Source organism: Acipenser ruthenus, chromosome 11 (assembly GCF_902713425.1).
Source record: "Acipenser ruthenus chromosome 11, fAciRut3.2 maternal haplotype, whole genome shotgun sequence".
Taxonomy (NCBI): domain Eukaryota; kingdom Metazoa; phylum Chordata; class Actinopteri; order Acipenseriformes; family Acipenseridae; genus Acipenser; species Acipenser ruthenus.
The window spans coordinates 2726862-2747372 of NC_081199.1; the positions used below are offsets into that span (position 1 = coordinate 2726862).

At 43.6% G+C, this 20511-nt stretch overlaps 1 protein-coding gene across 1 annotated transcript in view; it reads left to right on the top strand.

Moving 5' to 3' along the window:
- The first annotated feature begins 3810 nt into the window (after window positions 1-3810).
- LOC131739358 (beta-adrenergic receptor kinase 2) overlaps window positions 3811-20511 on the top strand; it is a 57573-nt gene continuing 40872 nt past the window's right edge. Inside the window, exons 1-3 of the mRNA XM_059032868.1 lie at window positions 3811-5141; window positions 5340-5452; window positions 12828-12904. Coding sequence (XP_058888851.1) covers window positions 5340-5452; window positions 12828-12904 — 190 coding nt within the window. The 5' untranslated portion in view covers window positions 3811-5141. The remainder of the gene's footprint in view (window positions 5142-5339; window positions 5453-12827; window positions 12905-20511) is intronic.

Genomic DNA, 20511 nt, shown 5'->3' on the forward strand with positions numbered 1-20511 from the left:
CTGGCTTCAGGACCTGTGCAATGTTTTGCTCTCCTTATCTGAGCTCTACCTACCCGCTTCTGCATGAAGGGTTTGCGATTGCTTTGTTGCAGTCACCACGGTTATGAATGGCATGCAGCAGCAGCACTGTCTGCTTCACTATTCCTTGAATTACCCCCCCGGTTCTCCTCTGTATCCCTCAGAGCGCCTGGCTCAGGATCACACTGACGGGGCAGCGCTGTCTGGATGAAAGAATGCACGCAGCACGTTGCCATGGGAACAGCTGCTCGAATATTCCGTCAGAAGTACAGCAGGCCGAGACATTACGGAGCTCTAATGATGTTATAAATCCTTTTAAAGTTGTCAGGTCCGTTTGATGGGATCTGCTTCATCTCGTCCCGTCTCGATAGAGACAGAGAGAGACAGAGAGAGAGAGAGATAGAGACAGAGGGAGAGACAGAGAGAGACAGTGAGAGACAGAGAGAGAGATTTTGGGTGAGGCTCTTTGATAGTTTACCAGAAGCAGGGTGTCTGTATGGTTCTAACTGCAGGACAGGGAGGGAAGCTGTGTGGCCCAGTGGTTAGAGCTGAGGGACAGGGAGGGAAGCTGTGCGGCTCAGTGGTTAGAGCTGAGGGACAGGGAGGGAGGCTGTGTGGTTCAAGCTAAGGCAGTGATGCAGTGCATGCAGAGCTAATCCTCCTGGCTGCCTCTGCTTACCATGGCGCTCGTTCATTTTCACAAATCTTCTCCAAACGTTTATCATAGACTCCAAGCCTCCCCTGATCTGATAATCTGTTGATTTGCTCGGAGTTTGGATGCAGGGGGAGATTAAGAGCTCCCTCTTGCGCACATGATCTCAGACTGCAGCGAGGGCTGAGAGCCAATTCCAAATTCCAAATTCCAAATTCCAATTCCTTCTTTAAATCAATTCCAAATTCCAAATTCCAATTCCTTCTTAAAATCAATTCCAAATTCCAAATTCTAATTCCTTCTTAAAATCAATACCAGTTCCTTCGAAGGAATTAGAATTGGAATTGATATTTTAGAGACTTAACAATGCTGTGCGTGTTGAGCTGCTTTCATTTGAAGCCAATTTAATTGACTAACAGTGACTTCAATTTCAGTAATGTGTTGCCACTGTGAGAAGCTCGTTTTAAAGGAATGCTGCTAATTGCAATTTTAATCAGCTACACCACAGCCACTCTCCATCTGATTCTAAATAGGGGTCCCCCCCCCGTCCCCCCCGTCCCCCCCCCCGCCTCATACACCAGACAGGCAGCACATTGCAAGACAGCTTTTCAATCCAAAACAAAACCCCAAGGTCCCTTCACAGACATCAATAAAAACAAACCCAACAATACAGAATTAAACACGGCTTCGAATGATTGAGAAAGTGACTCCACTCAATCATGCTGTGACTGGACGTCAATATGAATTTCCTTCCTAGGGCACCTTGCACTGAGGAGGGCTTGGCATTGCATCATACAGCTACACCACGGCCCACAAATACTGACACAAGGGATCTCCAGTGGCAATGCAGTGGCAGAGTAATGGTTCTGCATCATTTCAATTCTCTATTCCAAAAAGCACAATTACAACATTACACCACCAGGTGGCACCAATCACCATGTAAAAGCCCCATTGGACTCAACACTTTAAAATGGACAGAGCAGCAGTCAAATTGCAATCTAACTACACTCTATTAGCACAGAGCTGCTTTTCATTCAGGTGGCTAAGGCTGCCACCTTTACATTTTTTTTTTTGTAAAAGTGTAGACTACCTGCAGTAAACTAAACAGCGCTGTTAAAACAGAATACAAGAACAAGGACTTCTCCCAGCTAAGAGGTGCTGCTCCCCCCCGCCTCCCCCACGCGCGTGGGAGTGAGCGTGAATCACGCTGGCTGCTAAACAGACGCCATCTGGAAGAAGAGACTGATCAAACTCACTCGCTGATTAGCAATTTACAGAGCCCGGCGCATGTGTCTAATTGGCTTTTCAGATCTGTTTCCAAAACAGTTGATGGGGGAGACGCTGTTATTCAGCAGAGCGAGAGCAGTTGCTTTGTAATTGACACTGCGCACCACCACTTAGACAAGCTCCCCATAGTACACGCAAAGCCAAGTGTAATAAAGCACAGTGCAAGAGTGGTAAAGCACAGGGAAGCATGGCTCAGCCCTGAGAGGTATGGTAAAGAACACATGAAAAAAACACATCCATTTCCAGAAGGAAAAGTTAGCTCTTCAGCACCAGGAGAAGTGGGAATGCTGCTCACACTAGTTAGTGACACCGGGTGGTAATGCTAAAGCGTGACTTCCACTTCCCCTTCTGTAAGCACACCTGTTTCACATTGTCCTTTTCACTCCTGAATGGGACATTTCGTGTCGTGTTGCACACATGACGGGGCGTTTTCAACACTGATCAATAAGGGGAAGCACAAACTCAGCCCTCAGTTAGCACCCCTGTGAAGGGTTAAGTGTGCTGTTTGCATGCCGAAGACACAGGTGTCGATTCATCGCTTCAGAATAGCAGGTGTTCTTTTGCTCAAGAAAAACAATGTCATTAACTTAATTAGCTTGAGCTCATGCCAATCCCTTTTAATTAATTGAAACTCTTCATATCTCAGAATATATATATATATATATATATATATATATATATATATATATATATATACATGAATGTGATCTAACTTACAGTATCACTTACAGTAATGCACTAACTGTGTTATACACTAGGGGGCAGTGTCTCCAATGCACTAACTGTGTTATACACTAGGGGGCAGTGTCTCCAATGCACTAACTGTGTTATACACTAGGGGGCAGTGTCTCCAATGCACTAACTGTGTTATACACTAGGGGGCAGTGTCAACAATTCACTAACTGTGTTATACACTAGGGGGCAGTGTCTACAATGCACTAACTGTGTTATACACTAGGGGGCAGTGTCTACAATGCACTAACTGTGTTATACACTAGGGGGCAGTGTCTACAATGCACTAACTGTGTTATACACTAGGGGGCAGTGTCTACAATGCACTAACTGTGTTATACACTAGGGGGCAGTGTCTCCAATGCACTAACTGTGTTATACACTAGGGGGCAGTGTCTACAATGCACTAACTGTGTTATACACTAGGGGGCAGTGTCTACAATGCACTAACTGTGTTATACACTAGGGGGCAGTGTCTACAATGCACTAACTGTGTTATACACTAGGGGGCAGTGTCTACAATGCACTAACTGTGTTACACACTAGGGGGCAGTGTCTCCAATGCACTATTCAATTCAATTCAATGGTGCTTTATTGGCATAACTTACAATAGCAGGTGTTGAAAAAGCAATTATACAATACATCATAAATACATATATATATATATATATATATATATATATATATATATTATTTGTTTATTTAGCAGATGCCTTTATCCAAGGTGACTTACAGAGACTAGGGTGTGTGAACTGTGCATCAGCTGCAGAGTCACTTACAATTACATCTCACCCGAAAGACGGAGCACAAGGAGGTTAAGTGACTTGCTCAGGGTCACACAATGAGTCAGTGGCTGAGGTGGGATTTGAACCGGGGACCTCCTGGTTACAAGCCCGTTTCTTTAACCACTGGACCACACAGCCATCATATATATAATATGCAATGTGTCTAATGCATTTTTATTTTAATAAATATGCATATATTATTTTTTTTAAAAAAAATGTATGCAGTGATACAGCAATAATACAAGGAATTTAGATGAAGGGGCAATTTATTCTACAGAAAAGTTAATCTTATTTACTGCGCACTACAGGTATTTCCTGATTCCGGAATCCGGATCCCGGCTAGGAGTCCAGCTCCGTGTTTTGCAGGGGCTCTGTGTTTTAGTTCGCAGGGGAGGAAGTAACTCACACAGCGCGTCTGCTACAGCCTTGCAAAGCAACAGGGAGAAACGGGGCTGTCAGGGGGAAAAAAGACTTACTGTTACTGGAAAATCACAAAAAAAGATGTGCTATCAAGTAATACCCAGAGACGATGAAGAGTAATCAAAACGTGCAGCCGCGTTTCATGAAGATATTTAAAAACACGCATTCTGTTTGTTAGATGAGAGACCGCTGTTTGGAGAAGAATCGTGGCTAAGAAACATTTTTGCCTTTAGAAATATTCTTTTTTTTTTATGTACATGTATGCTTTTCAAAATTGAATTTTTTGGCGGAAGGAGAGACAGTGGGAAAATGAAGACATTTCACAACAGCTAGCTTTCAAAGGATCATCGTCTTTAAAAAAAAAAAAAAAAAAAAAAAATCTCACTCAAAGAAGGCGGTTGTTCGGTGCAATTTCCTTGACCTTAAAAAAAAAAAAAACCAGCGTGTTTTTTGGGGTATTTTTTTTGAAGATATTGCAGTTTGGGTGAATAGGTAACCATAGACCACTTCGTCACGCATGAAAATGGAGAAGCGTTTGGTTTGGCTATTGTAACTATTCGTGTGACATTAAAAATATTCTTCATTTTCACCTCCTAAAACGGCAAGAATATCGTGTGCACAGAAACGAAACCACGCAAAAGACTTTTTATATATATAATAAATACATATATAGCTGTAAAAACAAATATAATGAGGGGTTGCTGTACTAATATTAAATGCAAGCCAAGAAATTAAAATCATAAATCTATTTTCGTTCTGTCTCCAGAATCATAACAAGGAAACTGGCCTCGTTTTATTTTCTCGAAAAAAATGACATTGGTTTTTGGATGGTTTTAAGATTTATTTAGTATCGGAGAAAGAGGAGCTTTTTTTTAATTATTATTTTTGTATTATTCTGCACCCGTTTTTCAATTGATTGAATTATTTTTGGGAGAGTTTTCCGAAACCGGTTTCTGTCAAGTTGTCCTGGGAGTTAATTTTGATGTGGACTGTTGGTGTAAACTGCGGTGTGTTCAGCAACCCGACCTGGCTTTTCTGACAGCTCGGATCGGAACACCACCACAAGACCGTTGATTTGAGAACTCCTGTCGAGATTCAAATCGGATTCCATTCGAAATACAAAAAACGAATACGGTTCACAACTGAAATACGTCCTCGTATCATTTTCATTTGTACAGCAGGAAACAGCCCGCAACAAATCTGCGTGCTTTACACAAGCGGATTTTCTTCCCTCTTCAAAAAAAACAGTAAGGAGCCCCCAATTAAAAACAAAAAACAAACACAACAGTATAGTCTGTCCAATGTGGTAGAATAATACCGAGACAAAACCAGACCGCCTGTGTTTATCAGCGTGTGGGAATTCGTTTGAATTGGTTATTGGGGTGAGGGGCAGTTTTTTGTGTTTTTTTTTGTATTGATTTTTTTTTTCTGTTCCCGTGTGGAAGATGGCGGACTTGGAGGCGGTGCTGGCTGATGTCAGCTATCTGATGGCGATGGAAAAAAGTAAATCTACACCGGCGGCCCGGGCTAGCAAAAAAATCATATTGCCCGAACCCAGGTAAAGCATTTCTCATTGTTAATATCTCACACCGAGCCCGTGCTTTACTGTGACTGCAGCCCCGTGCGGGGGTGGCGGGGCTAAGGGGAGGGGACGGGAGGAAGGCAGGGGGTACTGGAAGTGTCACTGGGTAATCCTGTTTAATGCCAGTCCAGCAACATCACCTGCAACTCAGTTAAACGAGACGCCCGTTCTCTCAGAAAGCACTGCATACATATTCATAAACCATCGCATGATGAATGCAGCATTTAAGCAAACAAAATCGTGATTAGAAATTTTTTGGTTGTTGCTGCCAGTAAATTTGAAATTGTACAGTTGCAAATGAACAGCTGAGCAATAAAACACTTTATTATCCTGTCAAACGGGCAAGAAACAAAATAGCATTCATTCATTCGCTCATGCATGCATACATACACACATACATGCATGCATACATACATGCACACACACACACATGCATGCATGCATATGGACTGATCAAACGGAATGCAACGAGTTAGGGCCTACAGTAGCTAGTCAGCAACACGGCTGTATTATTAATATTAAAACGAAACACTGCGCCCATATCGTTATTACACCTCTGTAATAAAGCACAGGGGTTCTGCATATCTGATCAAATACCAGGATGATTTGGGATTTGTTTTTGGTTTGTGCATTTATAATGGGTAGCCTGCGTTGTGCTTGTTTTGCAGCACACCTTTGTGGCATGGGTAACACACGAGCTAAATCTGGCAGACAAATAAAAATCGTCACACTAAATAGACATTTATTCATGTATGGTGTCACGTTTTAAATTGGGTCCTGGCCATCCTCTGGCTGCGTTTGAGTGGAATGGTGTGTTTTTAATACAAGGACATTGAACAGTTATTTATTTGAATGTGTATAACGTAAACATGATTCACTGTTACCGGAAACCGTGTCCTTCTGCAGATTTGAATAGTCATTTAAGAAAATGATATTGCCCTTAACTGTAGGTCACAGATGTGTTGACAGGCCTCAGGAGCCGTGTGGCCACCTAATGTCACGTTTGTTTGTCGTGGTGAAGGAAAGTCAATATTTATTCTCGAAACAATCGCTCTTTGTGTAGTGGTTGCCTTAGTTTTCACACAGGTACTGTACAATACAGGGGCCTAATGAAAGGGTTTACCTAATTATAGGTTCGTTTCTACAGTGGTTGGCGTTTAGGTATGGGATGTAAAACACTGTGCTGTACTGTACAGGCCTATGAGGAACAAATATGCTAGTAATAATTACACAGCTGAGAAACTGACTAATCCAATGCAACTAGATCCACTTCCTCTATAAAGTGCAATGTGTATAATTGGGGTTTATCACATCAGCTGTCTATTGAAATCTAATAAATAGGTTATGGAGAAATGCAGTAAACAAGTGCATTACACTCTCGCAAGCTAGCTCAAAAAAGGCTGTCCGGTCCTCGCACAGTCAGCTCACAGCGTGCAACCCAGCTACATCTAAATGAATAAAATAAAATAGGACACAATGCAGCCATCTGTTTTTAATAAGGATAAAAAAAAAGGCATCTGAATTGGCATATCTGGTTTAGGGCAGTAGCGTTAGTTTGAGAAGCTGAAAATCCTTAAATAGGGTTTAAAAAATAAATGCTTGGTTGCCAAACAGGCACCCAGGCTAAATATTCTCCTTGTAATGTATAGCCCTGGTGTTAATGGTAGCACCGAGACCTGTGATCCCGTGCCAGAGACATGACATTTTAGCACCCCAGTGACTGTTAGGAGTGAAATGCTTTGTGCTGCTGCAGGCTGCAGTGATCTGCTGGCTTCTAGTTGCCATGCATGTCTAGTCTGATTTCTGAAGGGATTACATCCCCAGCCTCAATGAACTGCATGCATTAAGAAATAAAGAAACAAGGAAGCTCAGCCACTGTGTGTGACCCTGAGCAAGTCACTTGACCTCCTTGTGCTCCGTCCTTTGCATGAGATGTGAAACCGAGCTCCCAGTGTAAGTTGTGATGCATAGTTGACCCTCAGTCTCTGCAAGCTGCTTTATTAACAGCGTCTGCTAATTGATTTCGAGCCTGCTTTGTTTTTGTTTGTTTGGTGACCCACAGGATAGATCCCATGATTAATCCAGATCCAAGCAGCACTGAGCAGGGCAGACTGGGATACGCTTCACTGTGAGTGAGCCCGGATAGTGTTCCATCGATGCTGTCCATAAGTCATCTCTTGAATTCACAGTGGGGTCACGTTGACAGTAGGGATGCAGATGGATTATGATTGGCTTGTTTATTTTTATCAACTCTTGGAGCTGTTAAGGGATGTTAATGTGAATTGTCTACATGCAGCAAAGTGTGCAATGAGCTCCAGAAAATGCCGGCCGCAGTAGTGCTGAAACACTTTTTCATTGTAAAAGTATACAAATAAAATGGGGTTCTCTTGGGTTTGATCTTTTGTCGCTATGGCTGGTTTGGAATTTTATGCAGATGTCAGTTTCGGTTTGGGGGAGAATCGTAACCATTGCATCCCTAGTTGACAGTAAATCGTAGTAGTGTAATGACTAGGCTGTATGTGAGGGTGTCGGGGCCTGTCATGAATGCACTGTAGTGTAATACACTATTCTTTTCTGGCTGATCTTATAAGCGTTCCCGGTACCCTTCAGACTGAGTGATCTTTGTATTAGTGTTCAAATTATTTAGGGTATCAGCCTGGCCCGCGTGTCTTCAAGAGCCTAGCTACTAAAATGGTTAGTTGAAATGAAATCTCTAACTGTGGTTTGTGGCATGGTCACTGTCTCTGCCAGGGTTGCGGGTAAGTCTCTGAAGGTTATTGAACATTTTAAATTTTGTTTTGTAGTTGATTTTTTTGTTGTTTCAGTTTGAAATGGCAGAGTGCTACTGTGTGTGACTGTGGTATTCAGATTTTTTTTTTTTTAGAGGAAGTCAACTCTTGTTTATCTTTTAGTTTATCCTATGCTCACCAAACCTTGGTGTGTTTTCTCTTTGGCTGTTTTGTGGTATTGTGCAGTGCAAGTCACAGGCTGGATGTCTGTTTGAGAGCTCTGGCCCCTGCAGTAGAACTCTATATACTAATCCCAATGACTTCCAACAGGTGCCAAGAGCAGACAGCCCTGCAGGAGTGATCCAGTGCAGATAATGTCATTTTGAACTGGACCCAGCCTCTGTCTTTAGAATCAAGCCCCGGGTTGTGGGGTGCAAGTCCCTGTTAGGTTTTTCAGAGCCTGCTCTGCAATTTACTCATCGTGGGGCTTCTTGTACAGTATGGACTAGAGCGCTTTAGATGGGATCTACCCAGAAAAAGAGAACAGTAGATCAGAGAAAAACAATCCAATCAAGTCAGCGATCGCCATGTGTCTTAAACACCGCAAGTCCTCACTTTTCACAGTTTTTGTTTAAACTGCTTCAACTTGCCTAAAACGTGCACTTTGATGCGGTTGGCTTTTGTGTAAGTGGGTTTATATGGCAGGCCCTGGCAGGTGTGTGTGTTTGTTTTGTTAACACCTCTGTGATTAAAGAGTTAATACCACAGGTTTGATCCCACAAGGTAACGGAGGGCTGGGAGTCAATTATCGGAAGAAAAGCAATGTGAAGGGCAAAGGGTTTCAGAGAGATGGACCGAACGAGAGAAGATCAAACGGTTTATAAATCCAGCCATCTGGAACCCTTCCATTGATTTTGTTACAGTCCTGATTTACTCTGTTATTGGTTGAATCGTTGTCATCAGTACAGTTTTCACTCTTCTTTATGTGCTTCAAACCCAGGAGTAATTGACAGAATTCTTTTCTGCGGTCCCTTTTGTGGGCTGTATTTTAAAATGGCAGATATCCAGTTGTTTATTGTGGCTTTTATAATAGCTGACAGATGAAGTTATAAAATCCTGAATCCTAGAGTTAATGACCGCTGGGCGGTATTGTGGTACATGAATGAGAGGGCAATAATAATAATAATAGCAAAAATGGAATTCTAACATTTCAGGTTTTAATGATACGAGGAAATGAAATGAGATAGAATGTAGACCTGCTTTTTAACCAGGTTTATAATAAGTGTCACAGCAGGTACAGAAGGGGTTGTAAGGGCTGCCTGTCCAATGAGATTTCAGGATCCTGACTGCCTTATGTATAAACAGAGAGTCCACAGAGGTGATTCTGCAGCGTCTTCCTAGGGGATTTCATGCGTCACACATTTAAAAGAGAAAATCAATTGAAATCACTTTCCCCGTCCCGTGGGGCTCGTTAGAAGGCAGAGAACACTGGGCTCTGCAGCCAGGGTGCGGATGCTGGGAGCTCAGTGCCCCTGGTGGCAGTGTGCTGTGGGGTACTGCAGAGCCATGGCACAGTAGGCTGGGAGTTTCATTAGGGTGCAGTGTGCACCACTAATGGTTTAGGTGGGAGTGATTAATGGCACAGCGGTTAAAGGCCAGTCATTTGGATTGCTCTCTCGTTTTATACAAAAGCTCCATAGTGTCTCATTGTTCTTTTAAACTGGCGCTACAGCATTATATATATATATATATATATATATATATATATATATATATATATATATATGTATATGTTGCATATATGCATCTTTATTTTATAGAGGCTACCTGCGGCACATTCTGTATTGCTAGTAGCTTCCTGTTAATAGTAAATGCATTATATGGCTATAAACAGTACATATATTTTAAGACAATCCAATTACAAATTAACAAAGAAATATGTGGTTACAGTTCGGGCACAGCATATTGGTTTTTGAACTATAGTACAGTCACCTGGAGCATAACCACAGGCAAAAAGATAGGGCACACACATCATGTACTGTAACAGGATTGTGCGCTTCAAAAACTAACATGGTGACTTGACCATTAGTGACACTCTGCAAAGATTCATTAACATCTTAAATAAGGGGCGGATCCTTTTTGCTGTTTTTTTTCTATTACCTACAATGGCTGCAGACTTTGTCCTGATGCTAACAGAAAGGGCATCGGGCCATTGTCTGTGTTTTTGAGAAAGTGGAAAGCAAGGCAGGAGCTCAGCTATACGACGAGCAGCGGGGAGGCCCGCACATGTGAATTGTGTGCAGCTCAGCTGTTTAGATTTAACATGGGGCAGCTGGAATGTAAGATATGTGTAGCCAGCTAAACCCACACCAGATCTGTTCTATGCCTTCTTATTATTGCTAATCCACGGTCTGTAAACCTTTACCCCTTGGTTAAAGACGTTCATCGGGGAGAAGCCCTGCCACGTGGTGTGCAGGGTGAGTCATACAGCGCTGGTGTGCGGAAGTAATCTTTATCCAGTATAATTAAGCAATGAAAAAAAATTAATTCAGGTGTACCTGTTAGGTGGAGTCCTTGAGTGGATGGATTAGCTTTTTCGCATTAGCTCTGGCACTCCCGTGGATTAGTGAAGCGAAACCGGCAGGGACTGTTTTTCCTCACCGCGCTACAGCGAACCCTGCTGGCCAGGCACACAGTGAGCTCAGGTGGACACCTGCAGGGCTGGCCTTTGTCCTCCAGAGGCTGGTAGCTCGCTGACATCCGCTCTCGAGTTCCTGGGTGTAAAATAAGAAGCTGGCTCGTGAGATCGGAGGACGCCCGCTGAACCTGCAGCTCTCCTGAGCAGCTGTGTGGAGAATTGCCAGCGAGGAGAAAAAAAATGGAACATTCCAAATTGGAGAAAAAATCTGTGAAAAATAATTGGGCACTCTAAACGAAATGCTGACAGCACTGCAGAGCAAACGGCAGCGACAGCTTTGCTGCGCCGATGCAGACCGATGCTGTAGTCACACGCTTTCCACCAGCTGCTTCTCAGCAGAAGGAGTTAAATGAAGTTTGGCCAGCTCTCCATCTCTGCTTGTGTTTCTTGGCGTGATCGTTGCCTGCTGTAACCACAGATTCGTTTTGAATTCGGAGCCCTGTGAGCTGTGAAAGCAGGCTGGGTGCAGAGCCTATACTTTTCCCCTTCAGGATTATTCACATCGTTAAGATATTCCAGTGTTTTTATTCATCTGTTGTTTTATTGAAACAAGCCTCTTGGTCTCTAGGGGTTGGGCCAGCGATCATTTTCCAACATTGAATTAAAAACTTCAAATAAATGTCAACAGGGAGAGTCCAGCGAGTTTTCATTCATCCAGTGGCAGGCTGATCATGTAGAATAGAAGCCACACAATGAGGATGGAAATGAAGAAATAAATCCTGATAAGCATTGTATTCTAAAATACTGTCTGGACCCCCCTGATTAAATGTTATGGACACTGCAGTGAGTCTTCAGAGTTATTGCAACATTGGCCTGCCAATGAATGGCTTTGACTGGGGGGGGGGGGGACCTCAGACGCTGGCTTTTTAGGTGTGATTCATCAGCAAATACTGCACCGGATTCACTTTACTCCTGTGCGACACAGAAAAACAAACTGGTAGTGTTACAAAACGAGCAAAAAAAAAACTCCAAAAAACCACAGCATAGCTGTTCATAGGGGCCCTTGCATTAACGCACTGAAGTATACGCTTGTATCATTTAGAGAAAGGGTTGCAAACGTAGCACTGCAGCACTCGTGCCTCGGGTCCTTTCAGTCTAATGATTTGTGGTTACCAGTACAGTTTCACATTTCTTTACACCTTTAATGCATGAAGTCTCTGGGGGCAGAATGGTAAATGCCGGGCCGGCCAGGGCGTTGAGAAACTGCTTCTCTATCTCTGTATCTAATAACCTGTCCATCTGTCAGCTTGTTTCTGTGCTGTACCACACAATTTGCAAGTTAAGTAGTCATTCATTATTAAAGGAACAGGCATTCTGAGATAAGTGCGCTACACATGGGAGCAAGCCAGTAAAACAGTCTGCATTGCTACATGTCAATCAGCAATAAGCATGCTTGCATTTATTACTTGTGAACGGCATTGAGGAGCTGCTTTGGAAAGCAGACTGCATTATCAATACATCTCGCTGTAAACTGCTCTTCAGAGATGGGTAATTAAATGAAGACAAAGTGGACTATTTATTTGTTATCATCATTAATATATAAGCCTACCATACAGCACAGGTGTGTGGAGTGTCTACAGGCTTTTACTGTGCTTCCCAGGCAGGTACATTTAAATCCTTAAATGCAGAATGACCTTACGGAATTGTGTTTTTTTCTCTCAATCAGAAACGCCCCTATTCCTCGTTACCCTGAGTTTGCTGGCGTTCTCGAAGGCTATTAGTGTAAAAGCATTGCCTGCAGCACTTGTTTAAGTGTTTGTATGACAGTAACACCCAGTCGTATGGACCCCCCAGCAGCCTCCCCCTGGAAATGATCATTGGGAGCTGTCTTTGAGGTGTGGTGCAGTAGATGTGTCCCGGAGGCTCTTTGCTTGTTGCTTCTGTTTGTTTTCATCATTAACTGGAATGTGCTTGCTCCCCACAGCATTCGCAGCGTGATGCAGAAGTACCTGGAGGAGAGGGATGAACTGACCTTCGATAAGATCTTCAACCAGAAAATCGGTACGTAGCCCCGTCTCTAACCTTCTCATCTGCGGGGTGCCTCTCTGCAGTTTGCAGACCGGGTCAATGCTGAGTAGTCAGGCTGGAGGTGCGTGCTGATCTGTAGATCTGTCTGATTTTCTGATTTGTGGTTTGAATTGGAGTTGAGCGTGATTAAGATAGGGGCTCCTGCTGCATCTCATCCAAAGGAAGCTCGGGGGCGTGTTCTACCTGCCTGGGAGAGCGGGCTAGCTTGATGTGTGTTCTCGTGGATATTAGCACTGGGTGGATCTGCCAGCTGGAGCTCGGGTCATTGATGGTCAGAGGTGAAAATTTGCATTTACCTACATTTAAAGAAAAGTTGACAAGCAGAGAACTCATGGATCCCCATCACCAGATTAGTCATCATGTTTTTAATGCAAATTAGAGGATAGGAAATGGATTTTAAAGCTTTGGTAGTAAAAAGGTTTTGCATTTAGCAAATAAAGTTCCAATGTACGTAAGTTGCTGTTGGTTTTTACTGTTGCTATGCAAAGGCTGTCTGGATTTGCATGGCAGAGTGTTGCTAACTGTACAGGTCCGTGGACAGTGTCACAGCAGCTTGGTCAAGATCACTGATCCCAGCATCTTCACTGGGCTCTATTGGAGTTCATACTGGTGTAGAAGCTCTTTGTTTGCACTGGGCTGGTCTGGTGATGCTGGAGGAAATCAAGTAAAAAATGCAGTATTTCAACAGGGATCCCTGTGACTCACCTAGTAAAAGCACTAAAACTGTTAAAAAGATCCTACAAAAATCTGATTCACTTTTCTCTTTTTTTTATGAAGATAAATGAAACTCACTCAATAAAAGGTGTTCAGTGTAGTACTGCATGATAATCTAAGCTAATGCTCTGTCCTGTGGAGCCTGCAGCCGCTGTGGATTTGCCTACGTGCAAACACAACAGGTGTATTACATTCAATGTAGACCCTGACATTTCAACCCACACTGGAGCTATTAAAGTGACGCATTAACACATTATTGAGCCCCTGCTGTTTGGGACCTCTGTATGTGAACCGATGAATATTAAGGAACAGAGTAACAGGAGGACGTAATTCAGGTGACTCTAGTGCTGTGTGGTTACTGATGTTCCGTGTGTGTGCAGCTCTGTAGGTAAATCACTTCTGTTCGTAGATGTATGGAAATGTTCTGTGGAATCTGTTGGCATAGCACTCAGAGTGGCAGCGTGGGACGGAGCTTGGAGAAAGACCTCCGTGCCAGATGAAATCTTCATTCCGTTTTGAAGTTTGTAATATCAGAAGATCTCGTCGTTGTCTGTATGATTACTGCTTGTTCTTTACTATCTAAAGCTTGCTGGTGTGCCTATCTGAATGACGTAGCGCACCTCTAGGACTCTGTGGGAAGCACGATGTGTTTTATCTTGGCTGAGTGGTAGTATGCTGTTGTATGGTGTTCACATTGCTGCTGATGGTCCTGGAATTTCTGCTTGAGTACTCGCTTGTGAAAACACTGACAGATCTGACTGAAGGGTTATCTGTGTTGACAGTGTTGGTGCCTGATTGCAGCCTCGTAACTTGCACTGCACTTGAGTGCTGGCTACCGAAAACACTTTGTACGATAGTCTGTCAGGCAAGCACTGTCCAGGACTGACACAGCTTACTCCATCAGCTCACAGTCGGGTTGGCGCTGTGTACAGGCTGCTGCAGTTCAGGGCAGCGCTGAACTTCAATGACTGGTGGTGGTGTTGAGTGAGTGAGCTGATTGCTCACTTGTGTACACTGATTACACAGGGATTAACCTTTGACACAGGGGCCTGCATTTCTTTTTTTTTTTTTTTTTTCCAACATGCCCAAAGGGGATGTCCACAGTAAAGCTGCAGTGGGGGGTATCACAAAATGCCAGCTCAGTAAACCCTGGACTGTGGCTTTGAGAGAGAACCTAATGAGCTGCTGTAGGACAGATACAGATGAAAGTCATGCTTGTGTCCACGCTAGCTACCTAAAGCTCTGTCGTGTTAAATTAAACTCTACATAAATCCGGTTGGATTCTGAAGGTGATTGACCATTCTGCGAGGAGGAAAAAAAGGCCACTTCTGGAATTAATTCTACAGTAAAAGTCTAGCTGGAGCTTTTTCTTTATGAAGCATGTCACTGTAGCATGGCCAGGTCCTGTTGTAGTGAATACCCAGCGTCTGGAAAGGATGATTTCAGAGAATACTCTGCACATTCAAATGGACAAGCCAAATACGTCATTTCTTTTTAATAGTCGTGCCTGTTGCATTAAAAATGTCAGCCCCTATTGTGCATTGTTTGACTAAGACTGTTTTGTATCATTGTTTACAGCACAGTTGTTTTTTTGTAATATCACCTCTTTTTTATCTTGAAACAAAACTCCCTCTACAGCACTTCTTTTGTTGAATTTCACCCCTCATGCCAGCGATGCTGTTTGAGAGGAGCTTTGTAAGTGCGTACAGTATTATGTTGTTGTAAATAAATGTTTTTCTTCAAAGATGCAGCTGACAGAAGATTTAGGCTTTATTTATCTTTGTTGTTTTTAGTTTTAAAAGTAGAAAGGTCTTAATCTGTACCTGAAATGCTTTCTTGAGTCTTTCTTGCCGTGAGGTTACTTGACTGCATTCCCATTAATCGGAAACTCTTGCTTTTGAGGATTATTTTTGGAAGCATTCCTGTGTAACGGAATGCTTTGTAAAAATGAAAGAAACAATACTACACTTTAACCAGATAGCTGATTTGTGCTTTTGTTTAATCTGTTACCAAGCTGGCCAAAATATTCCTACCAGGGTGGTGCTGTCTGCTGTGAGGATGCCAGGGGCTCCAGTGCAGAAAGCTTATGCAAAGCAGAACACATTCGTTGACTTTGTGAACCTTTCCAAGGCTTAAATCCAGCGTCGTGTTTGTTGAGAAGACAACAAGCTAAGTGTTGTGTGTGTTTGTTTTTACATGTTTTCATGTAGGTATTGCTGCTGTTTTGCACCCTGGTCCCTGATTTATCTGTATATAATCTTTGTTCTGGCGTTCACCACCCCGATCTGCTCATGTTTCTGCATTCTTGAGCATAGCCCTCATTGAAATGAAAATCAGTTGGGTGGGGTGCTCATTAAATAAAGATGTGAACATATAAACCACATGCAGAGAGCAGACAGCAAGGTAAAAAATCTCTTTCTAGTGGACCCAAATAGCCAGAGTCTCGGTGTTGTTTACGTAAAATACTTATAGTCCCGTCCCCCGAAAGAAGACTTCTAAAATATCCCTAATTGTAATGTCTGATTTCTGTATTTTTTATTTTATTTTTTTATGATACTTATCATGACTTAGGAGTAAAGTGCATTGAGAATTTAGCTCAGACTGTTGGTTAAACAGTATGTTGGAATTGGCCTGGACATCCCTTATAGCTCATAATGAAAAAGAAATAAAAAGCATGACAAACACTGACATTGCAGAAAGTGCACTGCATGTCCTTTCACTTCCCAGCTGTGGAGTGAGGCTCTCAGCAGTGCCTTCCCTAAAGTCCAGATCAGGTAAATCAGTGAAGCAGCAGAGCGAGCGAGCAGCCCTGCTGGCAGTGTGCGTGCTGCGGCTGGCTGGCAGCAGTGTAGGTGTGTGTGTGGAGGGGGAGGGGGTGCCACACACTGGTGTTTGCACACTGCTGCTGCAAGGCGACCTGCGTGCAGGCTTTCCTGTGCTCTGTTCATTCAGCTCAGTCTCACAATGGCCAGGAAGCGGACGAGGCATCAACACTGCAAAGCCTGACCTCGGCCTTATCTTATCTTCAGCTGCAGGGTATGGAACGAAGACTTCCTTTTGAATCCCAGGTTTTGCTTCGTCACACCTGAACTTTACTCTGTGCTGTTTGCCTACTCATGGTAAATGCCTGAGTGGCTCTGCAGCATTGCTCTTATCAGGGTGAAACTAGACAAAAATGAGCATCATTGGTGCTAGGCTGGACTAGCCTCCGGGCCACAAAGCTTGTGTCTCTCTGGGTTTGTATATGAATGCATTTGAGGTAAGGTGTGTACATTTCCAGTTATACAGTACGCTCCTGGGTACAGACTTAATGTGCTGTTAAAAATTCAACAGTCCCCCACCCCCCCATTGATCGGCCAATGCTATTTCTGCGTACTCTGTTTTGTAAAATAATTGGCCGATCGCTGCCCATTGATTAGCTGTGTCCCAGCCTTGCAAATCCAAGCTTTGCAATTCGGGGGCTGTAAACAGACTGAAGAGCGCTGCCTGACTGACCTGCTTATTCATTAATATAGCAAAGATCTGTACTGAGCTCTGCCAGACAGACAGTGTGCCTAAACTTGGGAAACACAAGACACCAAACGTGAGCCTTTCCTGGCTTGATGGGTAGACTCCTAGTACTGTAGAACCTGGGGCAACTGAAACAGCTCTGTAGGGGAAATGCATGTGGAGTGATCCGTTTATTAAAATAACTAGTAGATAATGCCCTATAGATATTTATGTAAGAGCAATGATGAAACCTAGGCTGGCAGCTCTGCTGTTCTCAGTATCCTCCCAGGAGCCAAGGGGATAAAGAAGTCCACTGTCTTTACTATCAGACAGTCTGATGGAATAGAGTGAATGAATGAAGTCAATCGTTTTCTTATCATATGCCATCTTCGTGGACTACTTTGAGATCCTTCAGCACACTCATGGTTGATTGGCAAAGCCATTGCTGATTGTGTGACTGGCGACACTCCTGTGTGTGCTTATCTGAGAATGCTTGTGTGCTTAATAGGCAATCAGCATCCAGTCATGTCTTCAGAAAGGAGATCTCTCCCAGTCTGTGGGCTCCAATCACTAGACCTGTACCATGTCAAATGTTCTTTGAAGCCAAATCCGAATGTCAGGCAGGTTTTCTCGGAATGTGACAACATGCAATCAAACTATAACCCCCACCCCAATTTTCCGTGCTACTTTATTTTCAGGGATACATTTTCAGGAATAATTCTGCTGTCTAAAGCTTAAGGAACACGAAGCCACTTTTTCAGGAACAGGGGCTTGAAACCTGGTTCCAGGAGACCTAGTTTGAGGCAATTTTGCTGTTTAACCCCCAGGTCTCCCCTGGTGTGCGGTGCAGTGTCCTGAAACCTAGTCTCCTGAAACCAAGTTCCAAGCCACACAGCAGCATCGCGTTCCTGCAGCTTAAGGCATCTTTGCAGTCCAGTGGACAAAAGTACGCTATGAGTCTGAATGGTGACCTTGATGCTTTTTGCATGGATCGACATAACAGTTCAAAACAGGATCTGTAGCTGCTGTGTGTTTTCTTAATGACTAAGGGGAAGTTCCCAGATATGAATAATAATACCTGAGCCCTTGAATTCCAAAAGCTCTGGTTCCAGAACTGTGTCACGCATTCCGCTTCCTCAGTTCTGCTTCCTCCTCCTCCTCCTCTGTCCCGCAGGGGGAGGGTTCGGGTAGTATTTCATCAAGGAGCAAGGAAACAGGAATGAAAGGGCTCTTAAGTGAAGCCCTTTTAAACACTCAAGTGATTAAACATTTCAGCCAATCCATTCTGCTCAAGTCTATCAGACACACTGAAAAAGACTTCCAGTGGAAGTGTTTGCCATTGGGTTTATTCGGTTTCTTTTAGCATTTCTCAATTCCACGTTTATCGAGAATACAATTGTATTTTAAATCAGGCTGTTGACACTTAATTTGAAGGTCTATTTGAAGCATTTTGTTTTGAATGATTAATTTTAGCAAGAGGTTTCAGTTCAGCTGAGTTCTTCGAAGTCATGTGACCTGTTCTTCTGTATTAGGGGTTTCCAGCTGTTTGTCTTGTTCTGTGGAGCCATTTCTTTAGAAATGAAGCGCTGTATCACAGTAAGCTTCCCGAGGTGCTGCAGTTACTGGGTACAGCATTAACAGGTGAAATTGGAAGAACACAAAATAGCTGAACTGTTTGTGTGATTGACTGTTGCAGTTTTATTTTATATTTTTCATTTTACAAATGCGCAACAATTCTCTTGGACTGAAAAAGCACCTTTTATGTCAAAGCCCTGTACACACAAGAGGAGTGCAGAACTCAGTAGGAAATGATGCTCGGCTTGGCTAGACACGACACCTGCCTGCCCTGCAGGTGCTGAAGCACATTTAAACATCCTGGCTTCCTCTGCGCCAATAAGGAAATGCCAAACCAGCAAAGAAAGTGTTTAAGTAAGAGGTTCAGTGTGGCTGTCTGCAAACCTGATCGGTTTGGGCACAGTTCCACGGTGGAGGGAGTAGGTGCTGAAAGCTCTCTGGCAGGGAGAGTTGGCAGTCCAGCTTTCGCAGAACCTTCAGCGAGTCTGCATACAGAGAATGGAGTCAGGTGTGTGGCTGTGGAGCGCTGTCATCTTGTATACCGCGTCTCTGCCAGGGCTGTGGGCTCTGTCTGCAGTGTCATGAGAACATCCAGAGTACAGGCTAGCTGGAGAGGAGTTTAGGGGATCTGGTGATGAGCCCTTTCACTCTCCGTTTCTGTTGTGATGGGAGATTGAAATGAGGAATGTCAGACTGCTCTTAAATAATGGATGAGTTGAAGAGAGAAAGAGGAGCGAGACGAGTACAGTGCACTGAAGCTTGTTCTGATGTGTTCCTTGCCATCTTCCCTTCATCCCTGATTTATTGCCGAGTCCCTCCTCAGTGCGCTGGAGCTCTGGAGATGAATGTTTTATTTACAGAGGAGCTGGAAAGTAGGACAGTGAAGCCTGGTCCAGGAAGCACCGAGGGACTGGGGGATACAGAGAGCCTGCTCTCGGGGGTCTCCTGTTCCACAGCATGAACGCTACACTCAGTATTCACTGCTGTGTGCAGGGTGGAGGCCTGTTTTTCAATTTTCAATTCGCAATTCCAATTCCCTTTCAATCAATTCCAACACACCATTGATCAAAATCGCAATTGGCAGCATTCTGTTAAAATGAGCCTCTCACAATGGGAACAGATTACTTAAATTGAAGTCACTGTTGGTCAATGAAATTGGTTTCAAATTAAAGCAATTGTGAATTGATTTTAAAATGGAATTGGAATTGAAAAACAGAATTTGACCCCCTCCCTAGTTTGATATTCAGCACTAACTGCATTTAAGAAGCCGTTGCTGGGTCTTGCAGTGAAACATGGTTTGATTCAAACGGATGTGCAGTGGAAGTCTTAGTTCCATGCCTTCAGTTAATAAGCCATGTGAAACAGCATGGCAGCTGGTTAATAACAGTAGACTGTGCACTACGTGCATGTGCACATACTGGGCTCCTGTCTCTATTGAACGTGCTGTACCCAGCCCACACGCCATTGAAAGCACTCACAGCGAAACAGCTCAAGTGTTGCTTGAGTTGTTAGTGCCTGTAAGTGTAAGACAGTAACAGGGGGAAGGCGCGGAGGAAGAGAGTGACTGCTGGCAGGATGTGTGGTGTGGAGGAAGTGTGAGAGAGTCCTGGTCTCGTGCTCTCAGGGCTGAGAGCACGCTGTTTCACGCTGTCTCTCTTGTTTTGTGCAGATTCGTTTTGGTGCTAAACTAGGTTGTCAGGGCGGGAGATTTATCTACACACACAACATCATACCTTAAAAAGGAGCACGCCGAGTGCATTGGTCTCTTGAAAAACAAAAAAAGACGGCCTGGTAATATTTCA